The sequence below is a fragment of the Cavia porcellus genome, unplaced genomic scaffold (genome assembly GCF_034190915.1).
Source record: "Cavia porcellus strain 051 isolate PalLab524CR breed Dunkin Hartley unplaced genomic scaffold, mCavPor4.1 scaffold_27, whole genome shotgun sequence".
NCBI classification, from domain to species: domain Eukaryota; kingdom Metazoa; phylum Chordata; class Mammalia; order Rodentia; family Caviidae; genus Cavia; species Cavia porcellus.
Window position 1 is genome coordinate 14,501,416 of NW_026947510.1, and position 19,326 is coordinate 14,520,741.

The 19,326-nt window shown below is 37.3% G+C and overlaps 1 protein-coding gene across 13 annotated transcripts in view; it reads right to left on the reverse strand.

The window, feature by feature from the left end:
- The window catches only part of Nebl (nebulette), a 381,690-nt gene that overhangs the window by 95,207 nt on the left and 267,157 nt on the right, over positions 1 to 19,326 (reverse strand). For 8 of the 13 annotated variants that reach the window (XM_063237899.1, XM_063237898.1, XM_063237897.1 and 5 more), the window contains 3 exons: positions 15,410 to 15,514; positions 12,877 to 12,987; positions 7,083 to 7,193 (listed from right to left, as the gene is read on the reverse strand). The exons of 2 other annotated variants lie outside the window; for them this stretch is intronic. In XM_063237899.1, coding sequence (XP_063093969.1) covers positions 7,083 to 7,193; positions 12,877 to 12,987; positions 15,410 to 15,514 — 327 coding nt within the window. Of the gene's footprint in view, positions 1 to 7,082; positions 7,194 to 12,876; positions 12,988 to 15,409; positions 15,515 to 16,874; positions 17,729 to 19,326 lie in introns of those variants that run through there. 3 more of the 13 variants (XM_063237905.1, XM_063237903.1, XM_063237902.1) reach the window with 3 other exon arrangements.

Genomic DNA, 19,326 nt, shown 5'->3' on the forward strand with positions numbered 1-19,326 from the left:
CTTTACACGGGTTATCTAATTATATGCTGTTCAGCCTAATGACTGCGTGAAGGGAGGTGAACGGCACAAAGGCTGCAGGAGCAGGACTTTGAATAGGGCCCCATCATCCATGTAAATTGCAAATTAGAGGCCAGCATATGCAACTCAAAACAAATATTAAGATTGACACGAGCTGCGTATTCAAACAAGAGGACGCCACAGAGCTGCACAGGAGAAAAGCACAGGAGCCAATCGCCAGTGAGCTCTTCTGCAATGCCACTGTGCGGGATGAGGAAGAACAGGCCAGAGGGCGAGTCCTGACTTCACACTCCACAAGGGTGTCTCCACATACAGGGACAGCAACATGGCATCCTCAGTAGAGTGCTTGCCTCCGTGCACTAACTTCCTATACCCTTGTTAGGTTTAAGGGAACTCAACCGACCTTCCTCAAAAGTCTGCAACCTGTGTTTGTCCATGGCATTGGGAGCACAGGAAGAATCAGAATGTTATGTTGCAGAACAGAGCACAGGGGGAGGGGGAGGGAAAAGGAGGAGGAGAGAAGGAAGGGAGGGAGAGAAAGAGAGACAGAGACAGAGAGAGTTTTCCCAACCAATCCAAGACCCAGTCCTAACCATACTGGAACAGTGAACTGGTCTCTATATTCTTCAGTCTTCTTATGACAATATGGGATCTACAGAATGCTGATGCAACTAAGGAGGGAGAAAAGAAGAGCTTCAACACAGAATGGGCGCCAACTTGACGGCCAGGAGTTGGTAATGCATCATCTTCTGTGATGCTTTATTCCCTGCTCTGTCCTCAGGCACAGGTGAGAATGGAGGAGGAGAGGGAAAGAAGAAGGGAGGAAAAGGAGGAAATCAGAAAGAGGAAGGGAGCAGGAAAAGAAACTACAGTAATAATAGTTTTAAATAGTCTCCATTTAGAACTACCATGTGCCACATTAAATATAATTCACTCTGAATGACATTCTTTTTCAATGACTATAGCAGCTATGACCAAATTCCTATATTACTCTTCTATTTCAAATTTTTTCTCATTTTAACCATTTAGTCTTGGTTGTGAACATCAGAAGGAGTTTAGCAAATTCCACAGCAGAAACAAATGTAAAGTACATAGGTATCGCATTACTTCTATAAAATGATTAAGGGAGAAAATGGTATATTGGGATTGTTTTAAGTCTCTTCTTGGGAGAAGACAACACATTCCTTTTCTCTAAATCTGCATCTTTCAATAAAAACGGTAGTTATCAGCCAGGTCAGGTAGTGCACACCTGTAATCCTAACACTCCGGAAGGCTGAGACAGGAGTATCTCAAGACCAAGCCCAGTTTGGGCAATTGAGCAACTTAGCAAGATCTTGTCTCAAAATTAAAAAGGGCTATGGCTATAATTCATGTGAGGACCTTGAGTTCAATCCCCAGGACCATGGAAAAAAGTAGTTATTATACATTTATCTTGTACCCAGTGTAATGATGATAAGCTTTATCTTTTTAACAGTAGGTGAAGGCATACAATCTTACCTGCAAATAGTGATTCTTTCTGGAATATCTAAAATTACCTACAGTTGTTATTGAAATATTTGATGTCTGGTTTTTGCCCTTTTTTCCCCACTGGATTTCTTTGCCCTTTCCCATTTTTCCCTAACTCATTCCTTTGTGAAACACGTGCATTAATTTTTTCCTAGTACTGCTCCTCTTTCTTCTAAGATCAGTTACTAGAAGAAAATTTAAGTTTGGAAGCAACAGCTTGAGTCCTTTTAGACAAAGTCTGCCTAAAAGTGACATCGTACAGAAGCAATCAGAGCCAAGATACAAGACAGAAGAGGACTGCTTGTTGCTACATGAGGTCTCCAGATCCAGGGATGCCTGAAGGGAACTGGAATTTTCTAAGTACAGTTGGCCCTTCCTATCCATGGGTTCTGCATCTAGAATTCAACCAAATGTAGTGAAAATATGTGTACTGAACATGTATAAATACTTTGTCATTATGCCCTAAATAATACAGCATACCAGCTATTTACACAGCACTTAGATATAAACAATCTAGAGATGATTTTTAAATATATGGGAGAATATGCAGAGATTACATGCAAACGCTGTACCTTTTTAAATAAAAGTCTTAGGCATCTACAGATTTTTGGTATCCACAGAGGTCCTGGTACCAAGCTCCCATAGACACTAAAGGGGAACTGTATACAAACAATCAACTTTCCTTTTTAACTTGAGCTCACTTGGGATGGATTCCTGACCCTAACTCTACAAAGCTCCATATTTCATGTTTTCCTGTGGTGTCGAATTTGTTACTACTTCTAATAAAGAATTATAGTCCATCAAAGTCTATCTTTAAATTCCTTCTTTATCTCATCATATTCACCTCTGCCTTTGGCTTCTATTTTTTATTGTTCTCTTAAACTGGTCTTGTTCTCTTCTTATATTCTTTCTACCTCCATTTCATAAGAGCTGTGATTTTGCACATTTTCTTCATTCACACAGCCTGTTCAATGTGCCAGGCACCACATCCTTAAAGTGCATGAATTCAAGAACTCCTCACCCTACCCCATTGTCCTGGGTGGTCTGTGTACAACCACCAGGTTCCATAATACTCGTTTCCAAGGCTACAGCTGCACTCTCTGGCATGCCCTTCCTTAGATCATTATGAATTAAACTTGGCCGTTAAAAGGAACTCCTATGAGATTTTAAAAGTAGACACAAATGCCTTTACTTTCTAAGTGCTCTGTCAGAGGACTCATGCTGATCGGCTAGTAAGCTTTTTATATGTACATCATGGTGATTTGAGACTCTGTGGTAGAGGAGTTAATAAAATAGAGAGAAGCAAGGCCTCCACCAGATGGGAAGTAAAAGACGATCACTTGGAGGCAAGAAGACTGGAGGGTGAGGAGTGGCAGCCTCCAAGAAAGCTACCAAGACCGCCTGTCAACCATGCACAGCATGACAGGTGGAGCCTAGAGGAAACCAAGATGCCAGCCCACAACTGATCCCTTTGTTACTCTGGTGAATTTTGAAATGATTCTTAGTGAGAAGAAAAAACTAGATAGGATATATCACATATTATATTTGGGGAACAGAAGCAAACAGTATAACAGCTTGAAGCCCAAGTTCAACCATTCTCAAAAAAAAGGGGTCACTAAATGGTGATAAGGATTGGGAATCACATCTCCTTTATTTGGAAGTGATGAGGATGCAACCCAGAACCTCGTGGTAAACAAATGTTCTACCATAGAGCAATAATTTAATTATCTTAATTTGAACATTATTTTCTATATTCAGCATGCAGAAAAACTTTCAATCTTCTAAGAGATAAAGGAAAATATGGTAGTATGACTAGGACAAGTTATCATTATTGATAATACTTCATTTTATAGTTCACAAAAGTTTTCTTGCTTATAATTTAAATTTATTACCACCACTATCTTGTGAAGAGGGCTGCACAATGAACAAATCATTAATATGTTTTTAATACTAAATCCTAAAGCACTATTGTTGTACCTCACACTGGGAAGCAGCACAGAGCCAGATCGTTTTTCCAGTATTATTGCACTGATTTGTCTTTTAAGCTTTTTCACTTTCTAATGGAACAGAAATTTGTCTACTGATAAGTTTTTATTAATTTTTAAGACAGTATATATATCATTCTTGAAAAGAACATTAAGTCTATTGTTTCCCATGCTGAGTATTTCTTTTTAATACACATTGAATTGATTACCAATCTGGAGTTCAGGAAAAGTCTTATCATTCCAATTTCATCACAAGTCTGTATGGACACATGACTTATAAAACTCAAGATGAAAGTTTAAGATTTGTTGGACTTACTTCAAAACTATTGGACTCCATGTCTCTGATAAGACTGATTAGAACTAATAATGTAACTGAAGTTTTCATTATAAGCCCATCTTCGGGGAAAGGCACAGGACAATACTTCCAATTTCTCTAATTACATTAGAAAATTTTGGCAAAGGTGCGTCCCTTAAGATATAGAAGGGCTTAGTTTGGCTGTGTTTAATCATTTTGTGATGATAGTATCAACAAAATAGCCCCCAACTGCCCTTCTGACCTATATGTTTCATAATACTAATTTCACATTGATTTGGCCCGCCTATAAATTTCTTTTAAATGTTTTAAATTAACTATGATATCACCCTTAACTCTCAGATCACCTTATAAAAACTGGAGGACAACCAAGCAAGCCCAGCATTCTATGAAGCAGCTCTTCGATGGAGCCCTTTGCATGTATTATTCATTTACTATGTGAGGAAACCTAGGAGAGGTAAATACTATTGTCCCTGTTTCATAGGTGAGAAAACTGACATTCTGAAATATTAACTTGCATAATTTCACAAAGTAAGCACTTAGCCATGCTTAAAATACACACTGCACTGAAAGACATTCTGAGAAACATATTCTTTTCTGTGATCACTGAGTTTTAGGGTGTCACAAGAGACTACTCCCTCCAGGCCATTCTTCACATGTCAACTCTCAGTTGTTCAGAGGTGAGAATTCAGCGGTACAGTTACAATCAATCCTCTTTCCCATCCTGTTCTGCGTATTTACATTCTTAAAGGTACAAAGGAGAGAAAGAATATGAATGAAAAACCACTGGCTCCCTCATGACCATTTTACAGATCTGACCAAGAAGATGGAAAAAATAATAAAAGCTCTGAACAACAGCTGTCCTAATTTCTTGGTTTCAAAGATCTTTGAAAGCTGACTTGATGTGTTGGACACATAAAAAAGATAAGAAGTAACTCTGGGAGGCTGAGGCAGGAGGTTGTGAGTTCCACTCCAGCTGGAGTTTTGACTTAGTGAAACCCTGTTCCAAAATAAGAAAGGAAAAAAGAAAAAAGGTCTGGAATGTGGCTCATTGTGAAGGCCTTGGATTCAATCTACATAAAAAGAGAAGGAAAGAAGGAAGGAAGGAGTCAAAAGAAGGAGGGAGGGAAGGAGGAAAAAAAGGAGAGGGAGGAAAGGAAGAAGAGATAAAAAGCAACGATGTTGACTTTTATTGTTTCTAGGTTAATCAAATTCACATATCATGGCACATTTTAACTTGAAGCCATTTATAGCTAAATGAAAAGAGATATTCCATATTACAAAACAATAATTCCACTAATAAAGTCTCCGCCCTGAATTTCACTGGACTAAAGTTTTATGATAGATGGGCTTTTGTCTGCTTTTTGTAAGAACTCTTGTAGATTGACCAACTGAACCAAGAAAGTCCATAGTAGCTTTCCTTGCAGCTTTCAAAATCTGTACTTAAATTTCATACTGTAGGGACAATGACTGTATTATTCTAAGTGGTTTGGCTCTGGAGGAATATCAGCTACTTCACAGGTAGAATACAAATATCATTCTCACTTTAAATCTGAGTAAATAGTTTTAAACACTTTCTAAATACTATTATACGTACAAACTCTGCATGTAAAGGTTGAGCGGGTGGCAGAGGGGTGTAAGTAAACACGTCTTCCCCCGTAAGTACACAGTGTTGAATGGAGGAGAAAAGGGCTTTATACTCTATTCCCTCAATCCCTCAATCAAAGACCTTTTAAAAGACAAGGCAGAGTTAAAATAATAAGCCCAGTTCTATAAAGAACTTCCGTATTTGAATTTCATTGACTGATAGAGTTAGAAAGGGCCACCCAGGGATCTGTGTGATACCATCCCCAGCCCCAGCCCCCCTCCTCACCCTCAGGCCTTTTCTATGAATTCAAATTCTCTTCTGCATCAAAAGAATGGGAACTCAGGGTGTCTCCATTTCTCTTTCCTGTCGTACATTTGAACTCTGATGACAACTTTGAATGCTCTTTCTTCCCTTTTAAAAATGTATTTAAAATCTTGATTAATTGCCAGCGACCTTTAGGAAGGAGTTAGTGATACACAACAGAAAGTGTGAACCCAGGAGTTTGATTCCTTAGCCTTACTTTCTTCATCTACAAAATGGGAATTTGTGCAGGGTTTTTCTGAGCACTACGAATGATCAAAGTCTTGGCACAATGCCTGGTACATGACTGAGCTGGGTAAGTGGTGGTTATTATGATTATTATAGTAATTCTGTAAGCAAACAGTTCTTACAAAGCCTCCCCTTACCATAATGACCCTGTCTGATAATTGCAGATGCATAGCTTCTTCAACTCCTGTCAGTCTTAAATCATCCCAGAGAAGTGTTTTAATATGGGCAGATGTATACATTTGGGTTAGAATGTCAAGCCTCACTCTCTTTTTTACTTAAACATCAACCTACTGCAACTTAATACCAAATAACTGTTGTCAACCTGCAGAAAGATGCTACAGTAAATGGGCCTTGAAGGCTCCGAGTCGGCATAGCACCTTCAGTAGGAGGACTAAGGAAGGGAAAAGATTCTGTGCGGATGAAAAAGATACAACACAGACTCTTCTAAAACGGGAGTTTGTTGACCCAGCTGGGACAGGCATTTTGAACTGGTTGTAGCCCATTAAGAACTTCACCAAGAGTTCCCACATTTCTTTTGGAAAGCTCTTAGAGGATTCTTTCAGAGGAGGTAGACAAGCTTCCACTATAACTCAAGGAAGAAATTATTCTAGACCAACAGGACAGTGGTGGTAATTGAGCAGGTGCCCTGGAAGCCTCGCTGGGGCAGGGAACTTGTAACCAAAAAGGAACTTTTGTTCTACAGTTTCTCCCCTCCTTCTTGGTTTTTTGCTTCTAACTCAGCTATTAGGCATCTGATGCATTTATATTTCACATCTGTTGAGTCTAGCTTGTATTTGAACTGCCTTTTGAATCACTGATTTCTGCTTTTTCTGATTTTCCAGGCTAGGGACCCTGAGCCTTAGCATCAAGCTGAAGAAGCTCTGCAAACACTAATAACTTGACAGGTCAAAGAATCCAAATATATCTTCTGTAAAACAAAATTTTCAATAGCTGATAATTGAAGGTTTCCAATGACTATTATCAGAATAATTCAGATGCTCTTTGCACTGATAAAATCTAAAGTTGGTTTGGAACTGAGTCACATTTAAATTTCAGTAATCAAAAGTCTGAAGATGTATTAACTATAATTTTCCAGAAAATTGTGAAGAATAAGCTTTCTTACATTACTTTGGTGTTTAGTGACTTCCATGGCGTGTTTGACCACAGGTGGCTCCTTCATGCGGGCATAATCCGAGAGTCCTTTGGTAGCATCGTGTTTCTGTTTATAGGCGACCTTAAAACACATACAAAAATTATTCGCTCCTTTTGGTGGCATAGAAAATTGTTACCTGTTAATCTTGAGTGTTTTGTTAGGATTTCATAGACTGAACTGCCTCCAAAAGTTAAGCTGTCTGTATCTCCACACCAAGGTAATATACACAAGGGTCTCATTTTAGTGCTTCAGTTTAGATTCATAATTTCAATTTTATTGTTTAATTCAAAATGTCCTTGATGAGAAGATGAAACCTCCATTCTATTCATCTAGCTTAAATCTTTACATACAGTTTTGGGAAATCTCCCACATCTCAAAGTTTTCATGGTTACAAATGTTCAAGATTTAAATCTTGAGAAAACAATTGACCAGGCCAAAGAGGACTATTTATTTTTTAAGTGAAAAGCTCTGATTTTATGTAGGCAAAGCTACCGTATGCTGTGAACCTCATTAAATGGCCAAACCTGTGGGAGAAAATATAATAAATTAGCAAACTTTTTAGGTATGTCAAGCTCTTCCCTCTGTTGAGAATCTGGACATCACATCAATCCCATCCATTACCATTGGGACATATTTGTTCCATATTAGGCCGGGGCAAGGCACCAGAAAGACACCAAAGTAGATATAACCAAACGACAACACAGCTGGAAATTAAACATCCAAAAGACAACAGTCAAGTTTTTATTCTTGATTTTTTCCTCCATATTTTCTAATTCCTTTCTTTAACATTTGTAGAATGCCTTATTGTCTGCCTACCCTTACTAAAACATAACTCTCTGGTTCCCTCAATCCTCAGAGTCCAGAATTTATATCTCACAAAAAATTGGTATGAATGAATATCTGCTAAGTTATTGAATAAATAACTAAATGAGAATAAAACTGTAGTAGATAAAGGATGGAAAAACAAAATTAAGCTTTAAATACACTAACAGTGTATGAAATAGAATTGGAATTATTTAGCATAGTAAAAGCAATTTAAAAAGAAAAACTAAAACAGTCTTCAAGAAAAAAAAAACAGGTCTAACTTTCATTGGGGAAAAAAAAAATGCTAGCCTTAAGGAAGAATTCTTCACCAAAATGAGCTCCCTGAGAGCTCTATCTTACACATCTTTTAATATCCTGTGCCTGTCATAGTGAATGACACAGAATAGAAGTGCAATAAATACTTAGTGAGTGGATGAACAAATGAGTTTATTCAATTCATTCTCATAAACTTAACACTCCATATTGGCTTTTATAAACAGAATTAACCACCCATTAGTTTAGGTAATATACCAATTTAAGGATTAAAGTGATGATTATGAAACTAATTTTTATAATAAAGTCATCAAATCTTACCATCCAAAACTAGTCATCTTAGAACCATGCATACTTAAATCCCCTCTCCAGCTCCTTCAGTTTAAAACTTATACTGCAAGAGAACTCAACTTGGAATATCACGTCTCTAAAATTTGAAAGTTCATTAAATCAAACCTCCATCTATCTCACAATAGCTGCACTTACATCTGCCCATAGGGAAAGAGCCAAGGTCACAGTACAGAATTTCCAAGTTGTCAGGGAATCCAGTTCCTCCAGACTGTCTACGTGGATGAAGGGGCTAAACTGATGACACCATGTCTTCTTTTTAACCCAAAACCCAACCTATCCATCCCTTTTGTAAGGTGCCCACAATAGTCCGATTTAAACCTATTCAGAATCATTTCATTTAATCCAGGTCGGCCTCTCCCACTTGCTAGGAATATATCCACAGGTCGTAACACTTTCCCTTTGATGGATACAATGAGATTTCAGTCAGTTAATGCAATTAAGTCACATTCAGTCCTCCCTAGCCAGATTCCCTGGCCAATTTTGTACATCTGGTTGGCTACCAGGATTCAAATGTAGCACCTCACATTATTCCAGGTAGTCTATCCATCAACTTACTCAGTAAGATACCTAACTCTGATGAATGTCTTTACATTTTCATCAATGAGTAATGTTACCTGGAAAACCCTTAAGAACTTAAGAAGTCCATTACCTCATTTCCATTACACTTTCTATTATAACTCTGGGGGGAGGAAGCAGGAGCTTAATGGGTGGCCAAGCCTATAAACCCAAGGAAAAACTTTTATGAGATTTGTTCCTGCTTTTAAATTAAGAGTGCTAAGTATATCTTGATCTCCTTTTTGATGGTTGCCTGCTGTATTTTGTATTTCAACCAACTATCACACTTGTGGTTTTATAAACATAAACAGTGCAGTTGATCACTTTATGAGTAATCATAGAAACAATGACTCACAAAGTTCAATTTTCGAAAGCACTTTCTTGAAAAGGCTATGTAATTTTCTACTCACAGCTTTAAAATAGTCATTTCATTTATAGCTGCTGCTAAGTACCACTTAGAATTAAGATTACATCAAATTGGAGGCAGCTTAACTTAAATTTATTATATTAATTTTCTTCCTTAAAATAGTTAATGGAAAATTATGGCAAGCTAACAAATCTTCTAATAATTTTGATTTCTTAGGATTTGTCATTATTATATGGTATGTCTCCAGATTCAAACTGTCTTCTTCTAACTTTGAGAATTCAGACTGTCCCGGTTTTGAACACCTAAAGAATTAAGAGTACTTGTAATATTCATGTATATGTATGTTCATATGAGTAACATACATTTACCGTGCACATTTTATTTTCTAGGTTTTCATACCTCATATTCACACAGGTACATGTAATATGTGTGTATGCTTACCTTCTAGTGTATTTGTAATTCTATATAGGTACATGTGCTTTTAATCCTGCAAAATAGATATCTCTGAATTCCAGAATTAGGACCTGTGGCTCCTACAGCACATAAATAAGCTGCTCCGTCCAGATGCCTGAACAGTCTGCACTACTTCAGTGATAAAGGATTAGTGTGTCTTCGCCTGAAACAGTTCCACTGAAGGAGATCCCACCACTTCCTGGCACACAGTCCATTCCATTTTCAGGTTTCTTTGGGATCTCTGTTCATAAAAATTTTTAATAGGGAGTAACTATTAAAACTCTGTGATTCTCTTGCCCTCTTTTTTCAAGGACATTTTTCCTTATCAGTCATCTACAAGTAAAAATCTAAATAGATTTACCTTTTCACATTAGCTTGAATGTAACCACTTAAAGATATATGGAAGTTGACTTTAAGATAATAATTTCTCAAAAGCCTCAGGCTTCTCATTAAAACCCAGAATGCCGTTAAGTTTCAAAATTCCTCTGATACTCTGAAATATATTGCCATAAATCTGATACTATGTGGACACAGTAAAAGTTCGGTTGTTTAATTACCACACTTAGAAATAGCTCTTCTGCTCCCCTGCCTCTGACTGCAAGGTGCACTCAGAGAAACAGACTCTCAACAATACTAAAATTAATCCAGATAAATCTGGAGAAATATCATTGCAATTATGCAAATCTTTGAGACAGACACTTTATTCAGAATCTAGGCTTTTTCTTTTGACAAGTTCAGAAATTCACCTCAATGGAAACCACTGCTAATGAGTACAGACACATTCCCTCTCCAGTGGCATCTATTCTATCACGGGATGACTCATATTAACAATGTGAGAACCTGTTCTGATCAAAAACAGTAGGAAAATCCCAAAATATCCACCATGGATTATTTTTCATGTTAAATTTCACACTGCATGTATGGATGTACTACAAAAACATGCATGCTATTCAAAGGTGAGAAAAACTGTATGTGTCCAAGGAAAGAAGGATGTGACTATTTGAAAATGTTAGCTTCTCAAATAACTTAAAAACACAGGTTCTTTTCCTTTTTCTGTATTTATGGCATAATGATTACTTGCCCCATATCAAATGTTGCATTACAACTATGTACTTTATAAAGTATTCAGTATTACCAGCAAGTACTTTGATGACCAGATGTTGGCAGAACAAATAAAGGGCATATGGGGCAAAGCCAGCCATGCAGAATCTTGACATCATATATTTTTAGCCTCATGTCGCATAGCTGAGATTAGCTCACTGCCAAACAATATGAAGTGGATGTTTAAATTTGTAATAACGAAGTACTTAAAGATGTTCTGCAAAAAATAAGTATGCTCAGTATTTTTTTGGACTATTTGATTTACAGGCTATTTTATAATCATTGAGGTATCCTCTGCTTAAAAAAAGATTCTGGAGACAAAGTAAAATTGCTTACTAAGAAGAAGATGGGTAGAAATGGAAGGAAAATGTGAAATGGTGTGTGATTAAGAACTCACACTTTGGAGTCAGACTACCCATGTTTGGGGACTGGTTCTGCCATTTCTTGGCTTTGTGACCTTGGAAAAGTTGCTTAAAATTCTTGCTTCAGATTGCACAACTGTAAAATTGGTTATTGTGAGGATTAAATGGAATAAATGCATGTGAAGTATACAGTAGTGACATAGAGTCACTACTTCTATGTGCTTGCTATTCTAACTAACCTATAACATGGCATAAAGAACATAAACCATGCAAAGAGAAGCATATCCTTGATAAAATCATTATGGTCTCAAGGTGCATTCATTTCCCTACAAATGACTCAAATTTACTTTCATATGGTAGGCTAGTACTCCATTGTATCTAAATACCATCAGACACACATGGCTTCTTTTACATGAGTAACCCAAAGTACAAATAGAGAGCAAGACAAAAGATACATAATAGGAAGTAAAGAGATAGAACTTTCTCAAAGGGGAAGGAGGGAGGTCAAGAGATAGAGAGGGAAGGACCAGAAAGAAAGGGGATGAAAAAAAGGAATTAAGATGTGTCATGTACATGCATCAACTCCACACAAGAAGTGCGAATATTATATACTGCATACAGGTACTAATCTTCAAAATCCAAAAAAACCTATTTTGTAATATTTACTGAATACTCCCCAAGGACCAGGCACTGTTTTAGGTACAGAAGTAGAGCAGAGAGAACAAGACAGTTGAGGTCCCTACTCTCATTCAGGTAGCTTAGATAGTCAAGTGACAGATAAATAATGTGCCAAAAATTAAAACTCAGATTATGCTATGAAGAAAACAGTTAGGAAGCAACAAACACTTCGAAATTCTGTTTTAAGAAATGCAAAAGATTAAATACTTGAAGAACACTTACATGTCAGTATACTAAAAAGGAATTAATCACCCCTATACTTCTGTGGATTCAAAATGAGTTGATACAATGACCATTCTTAAGTTTGTCTGCAACCCACAATCATTAAAATCTCCACATACACTAATGGTGGCTCTTGCTGGTAGCCGAAGAGGTCCTGTGTGAAAAGTGTGCTGCAAAGCAGGAATTTCAGGATCTACGTGTCTACCAGATGCATTGCAGACAGTGGGCCCCAAAGTCAACCATTATTTATGTGGCTCTTTAAAAGTCACATAACATGACATATCCTCTGCTTAGGGATCATATGTTAAATCACAACAGCTATTTAATTTAATAACAGCTATTAAACATCTATGCAAGCGAAATGACATTAAAAATGGCTCTATAAATAGGAAGGGATGGGATGTGGACAAATACAACACTGACTTGAACTTGCATGTCCCTTGCATGTTTTTACCATTGACTACTGGTAGTATATGAGCAATTGCTCCAAATTTTCATTCAATGTTTAACACTCAAAAGAAATAACTCTTATCCAATACTAAATAACTTATATGATGTTATATGCTTGATCATCAGCAACAGTCTGTGCAAGCCATACCTCGCTCTGAAGCTGGGAAACTTCTCTTGCGAAGACACTGTCAATGGTGGCTGGCATCCGCTTGTAAAGAGAGTTGGAAAGCTCAGCCTTTGTCTTGCCTTTGTATTTTGCCTAAGAGGGAGGAAAAATTCTTTTTTAACTTAATATAAGAAGAAAATAAAGGAAATTTTTTCTAGAAGCAGAATTGATTTTAAAATCCGCAGAAACATTTTACTTTTAGATACTAGACCGATGAACACTCTCTAAAGAGACAGCAACAAATCTCATTTATTGTGGAAAAACCTTTACGTGAGATATACAAGAATGTAATGACTACTTTTCTAGTTAAACTCATGCATGTTTCTAAAAGTAAATCTACTTGTATGCATTGATGGTTTTGTATGTTCATCAGTGAAGAAATCACTGGGTCATTTGAGTGGTTCCAGAAATTCCAAGTGGTCCCCGTCTAGGACCTGAGGACAGTGGCTGGGGAGGTTGACAGCAGGGGGACACTGGGAGGTTGGCTGGATGACAGGTAGGTGAACAGGGCTGCTGTCACTACTCTGGGTCTCTTCAGGTTCCATGTGAAATTTTAGGGTTGTTGTCTCACGAAATGAAAGACAGATAATAGGAAGGAGGGAAACAGATCTTTCTCAAGTGGGAAGAGGATCAAGACATGGAAGGAGGAGAAGGGGAAGGAAAGAAAAAGGAATTGGAGTGAGTTATGTACATGGACCAACCCCACACAAGTAATGTAAGCATTTTGTTTTATATACACACATACTAATAAAAATAAATGTTTTAAAACTTTAAAAAAAAACTAAGTAGCAGAACACAGTTACATAGTAGTAGTAAGTGCCAGTATTCAGTGCAACCATCGGGTGACTGAAGTTCGCAGCACCTATTCTATATTTTATGAGAAACTAGAAGACAAAAGCTTAGCTCCAAACACAAAGCAGTTATAGGACCATGGAAACATTAATTACTTTAACTTGATCAGTACCTCCCAATGCATGTATTGAAGCATCACACTCTACCCCATGAATATGTACAATTAGTACACACTAACCAAGATTTTTTGATGTTTAAGGAGATGAAAACATTAACTACAATGATTTAATCATCATACATTGTATATATGTATTGAATTACCATACTATATGCTGTAGATTTGTGTGATTAAAATAATAATTTTCTTTAAAAAAAAAAAAAAAAAGGAAAGAAACAAATGTGTTTATTCCAACCTTCTCATCCCCCTGCAGTCACAGTCAAGGGTGGAAGGTGTTTGTGTGTTATGTGAGCCTCCCCACCCCCCAGCCTGCACGGGCTCTGGGCAAGCTCCATCATTTCTCCAAAAGACAAACACTCATTCACCATTTCCTCTTGGGGAAATTAGGTTCAAGGGAAGGTAATAGATCACACACTTGCAAATTTGTGCTCTGCAGTTAACTCCTCAGGAAAATTAATCAATCACAGAGAACAAGAACACCAGAATTTCCCTACACAGAAGTAATACAGCTAATACAAATAAACAGAACCATATTCTTGGAAGAGTCCCATATCAGTCCCCATTCAGAGGCTGATATGGGAGTTCATGTACTGAGCACATATCCTGTGTGAGCCTTTTGCCCTCACAAGTTAAGATGTTGGTCATAATAAAAAAAAAAAAAGTACTGGTTTTCTCAAAATGGTTTCATGTTAGCAGAAATAATACTGAGAACTTCACACTGATCTTTTTCCAACATAACTTAAGAAACACTAGAGGTCAGTCATTTACAATGCTATTTTATTAGCTGGCTTTTTCAAGTTTATTCACTGGCTACCATAATGCCTTGGCACAGAAATTATTTTTAATATTATGTTTTATAGTGCAGCATAAGCTGCAGTTAGAAATGACCTCAGAAAGAGACTACATGATTTTTCAGCTGGAAAATGAATACAGTGTATTTCTCACTTTGTGCTTTCATAATGGGTATCTCTGTTGAGCTGAGTTTTATCCCACTAAAAACAGTTTACATTAATTTGAAACTATTAGTCAAAGATACTTCACTTTATGGAATCAGCTCATATAATTTATTTTCAACATTAAATTCAATCGTTTATCTCTAATATATCTATTAGGAAAGCAGTAAGTTGAAACATTTATAGTTAACTATTTTGCCAATGCTTCCTATTTGTTGAATAAAATTATCTCTTTTCAAAAGTAATTCTGTATAAATAAGAAAGGACTGGAGTCAAAGTACAGAGTGGTTACTAAATCTACTCAAATATAATAAAGTCGATTTACATAAGTTAACATAATACATAGAATTAAGTTAGATATTACCAACATTCAGTGGTGCTTTCAAAAATATTTTCCAACTTTATTACCTAGAGCTTTTATCTATAAAATATAAAACAGAAAAACAAATACATATATATATATATATATATATATGTATATATAATATAAAAAAGAAAAACAAGACTTTTTTTTTCAGTACTGGAAATTGAACTCATGACCTTGCATATGCCAGGCAGAGACTGTAACAAGCCACTTTGTAAAGAATCTTACCTCAGAAATAAATGCACCAATATTTTTTACATGATTCAGCATAGGAGTGTCAGTCACAAATGTACACTTGTCCTTAGACTTTTTATATTCTTCTTTATAATGGATCTAAAAAAGAATAATTTACATAAGAAGGTAAAGAAGAAAAATACTTGTAAAGGACTTTTTGAACAGAGAATTCAGTTGGCAAAGTCCATTTTCTTAACAGAATATTCAAAAAGATTTTATATAAATATTTATATATACACACACAAGATGGAGAATTATAGTACTAATCTCTACTAGTTCATCAAAAAGAATGGTTTGTGCTTTCATTGTTTGATCATTTTTTCATGCCTGTATCTTGTAATCTGAACAACTACTTTGAAGATAACAATATGCAATATATTAAACATTGTTAATTTATCACTTTGTTTTGAAATTCTGTATCATTTTTATTCTTTTTTTCATTTAAACATTTTTTTTAAAAAGGAAAAAATATTCAAACGTGGAATAATTCTCAAAACAAACTAAGTCAATTCTACCCAGCTATCCCGCTTCTGCGTATCTTCTCAAAAGACTTAAAGGCATTACGGTACAGTGATCCCTGCATACCCATGTTCACAGCAGCACAATTCATAATGCCTCAGTCTTAGAAGTATCTGCTTACATGTCCATCAGCAGACAAACAGATAAAGAAAACGTGGTACTGACACACAATGGAGCACTACTCTGCTGCAGAATCATCCGTGGGAAAATGGAAGCACCTTGAAAACATAATGCTAAGTGAAATAAATCAGACACACAAGCTTAAATACCATATGGTTTCTTTTATGTGAGAAATCCAAAGTATAAATAAAGAGCAAAATAAACGGAAACAGGGAGATAGATCTACTACAAACGGGAAGGAGACCAAGACATGGAGGGTGGAGGAGGGCCACAGGGGAAGGGGACATTAAAAAGGAATTAAGATGTGTCGCATACATATGCCAGATATCCACAGTGAAAACAGTCATTATGTATCACAAACATGTACTAATAAATAAGTTTTAAACATTCATATGCAGTGCAGAATTGCAAATGAAGCATACTAAAGAAAGACTATTTTAATAAGCAGAAGTCTCATTATTGTTGGGAATATTGACTTACAGACAATGAGACCTACTTGCCCCAAGAAATCATCCAACAAGTTTCATCTCACCCACAAAGGTCCTAGTTCATCATTATTTTTAAACCAATGACTTTAACAGTTAAGTCCATGATCAAACAGAAAGAGCTGCCAATCTCAAGGTAGAAACCAAGCAGTCATCAGAACAGATGTGACACTTTAAGAAGTAAAGGCCAAAATTGAACAAATAGAGGTCACTATTGGCATTCTCAGCTATATGCACTAGACTGGAGGGAGGGGCTCACAATGTGTCCATCACGGGCTTTGTTACTAATTAACTGTCCCCAAATCAAACCTGCCCAAGATATGAGCACCTCTTACCTCTCCATTCTCCACTGCTCCCCCAAGAGCAAATCAGCCCAGAAAGCCTGCCAGGTGGTCATCATGTCAGCACATCTCCTGGCTGTCACCAGGTAGATCAGCCCAGAGGGGTTTAACTGAACATGCTCATTCTTTCCCTCAAATTCAGAAGTAAAATGCGACATTCCTTCTCCAGAGGGGGAAGACCTGGCATGAATGCAGTCACCGAAAGAAGCCAGGAAATTTGGAGAAGGCCCTGACCTGCCATTCCATTGTCACACTAAATGCAGCACAATCTGAGAGCTGGGGAGGCAAAACTTAGACAAGTCTGGATGGAGATAACTTGCTAAAATTTATCTCATCCTGTGATGAAGTCATGTTCATTTACCCAAGACTATAAATACTTAGGCTGGGAGAAATACCCCGGCTCTGATGATAAATTATACAGTCTCCCTAATTACGACCAAGAAGTGACAGTTAATTGTGTATACCACCTGGCTCTCAACACCATTAATATGAATGCTACACACCAGCACGCAGTGGAGATTTTACCTGACTGGGGGAGCATGACTTGACCTGAGGTATAACCAGACACAAACATGTTAAGTGAGGTTATTTCAAAATTCCCTATTTCGCTGCTGTGACTCTTAGCTATTAATGCCTCCCACATTAAACTCTTGCTTTATTCATGAAATCAACATGAGAACATATTTATCTTATCTGAGCACTAAATTACTTTTTTTCTTCTCAGAGATTAGCCTTAATTTTAGGTTCCTGCAAATCGCCCTCCTCAGTCACTAGTAATTAAATCCTTAATGGCAGTATGATAAATAGCAGGCTATTTTGATCATAAGGAGAGAAAAAGTTTCTCTATTATGTAATTAAGTGTGAGAAAAAATAGCCTATCATTAGGCTTAAGTTTGACTCATTATTTTTATCTGCTGCCACCATCTTTTCCCCATCACATCCACATTCTTCAGCGAGGGGTGTGTGCTGGTGGCCAGGGTCCCTGATAAAAGCTGACAGAGCGGAATGTGCCAGGCAGGAGGACCGGATAAGGGTGAAGTATTTGCTTCCTTTGCCATGGAGGCAAATAGCTCTGTATTAATTGCGGATTTCATGACTTTTTTTCTCCTCCTCATTAAAAAAAAAGTATATACACTTTTATCTTTACAATTCAGTTGTACTTAACCTAAGGTCATTTGTTTATTGTCATTTAATTTACAAAATTCATTAGAAGTCACACACACACTGATTGAGAGGACTTTCTACTGAGTTGGTGTATAAGGCTCCTAATGAATTTTACAACATGGATGCTAAGGAGTAAATGATCTTAAGGGTGTTATGTATTAGTAGGATTTCTATGCCAGGATAATAGGAATTGGTCAGTGAAAGAAATTATGTTGGTCAACTACTTAAAGCTTGGGTCAAATAAAAATCACCAAATACTATTTGGTAATGACTATTTCTCATTACCACTGTATCAATGTCTTCAACTTAATTTAAGGCTGACAGCATCTGCCACATAAATTCCTTCATTCCTACTAATGAAACCCGACAGGATTCCTGAAGGTGGCCATCCCCTATCCCAGGCCAAAGGACACACTGACCAAATTCAGCATGGTCATCTCATTGTCCTTGGCCTGTGATTGGCTTGGGAGGGAGGTACTCAGCGCTGACTGACAGGCACCAGTGGAAATCTTCCCAGAGTGTTGCACGCATTTCTGGATAAAAAGGGGACTTTGGATAGACTTTGACATTTCATGCTTCTAACTTTTTCCATCCCCGGCCACCTGGGCAGCAGCAATGCTATCACCACAAGGCGATAAGCCAGCCCCGCAACAATGAGAGCAGAGAACAGGAGCGGGGATGAATGATGACATCCCATATCCTGAGACTCCACCCTGTTCCTCCAGGCTTTTACAGGGGGAGAAAAATACCCCAAACAATGGATTTCTCCTGCTACTTGCAGTCGTCTACACTCATCAACAACACACAACCGATGTATTTTCAAAGTAAGAAGGAAAGGGGGCAATGTTGATGACTGTATGGTCAATACCCCAAACATTTACTCTCTCCTTCGGCCTCACCCGCTAATCCCATCATGTCTTGACTACAGTTACATGAAATGAGTTCAGTGCTGCTTCCTGTTCTGGCCAAGTTTCTTTCAGTGGTAGGAGATTAGCTAACGGCTGCAACCAGATGACAGATGTGGAAATGTTCAAGGCTATTTCCTCTTACAAGCCTTCTTAGCTGAAAACATTAGAAAGTCTTTTCACAAGTGGAACCATCCCAGTTAAGTTCAGAAAACCCCAGAAGAAAGAACTACAGCTCCATCACTGTGAGTTTATGGGGCAGGGGTGCCCTCTCAGGTTTTCAAACATGGTTTGGAGCAGTAGCTAGAGAACCTGCTGCTTGCACGCTGTGGGGCTTTATCCACGACAATGTTCATTTCATTGGATTATGTCCTCAT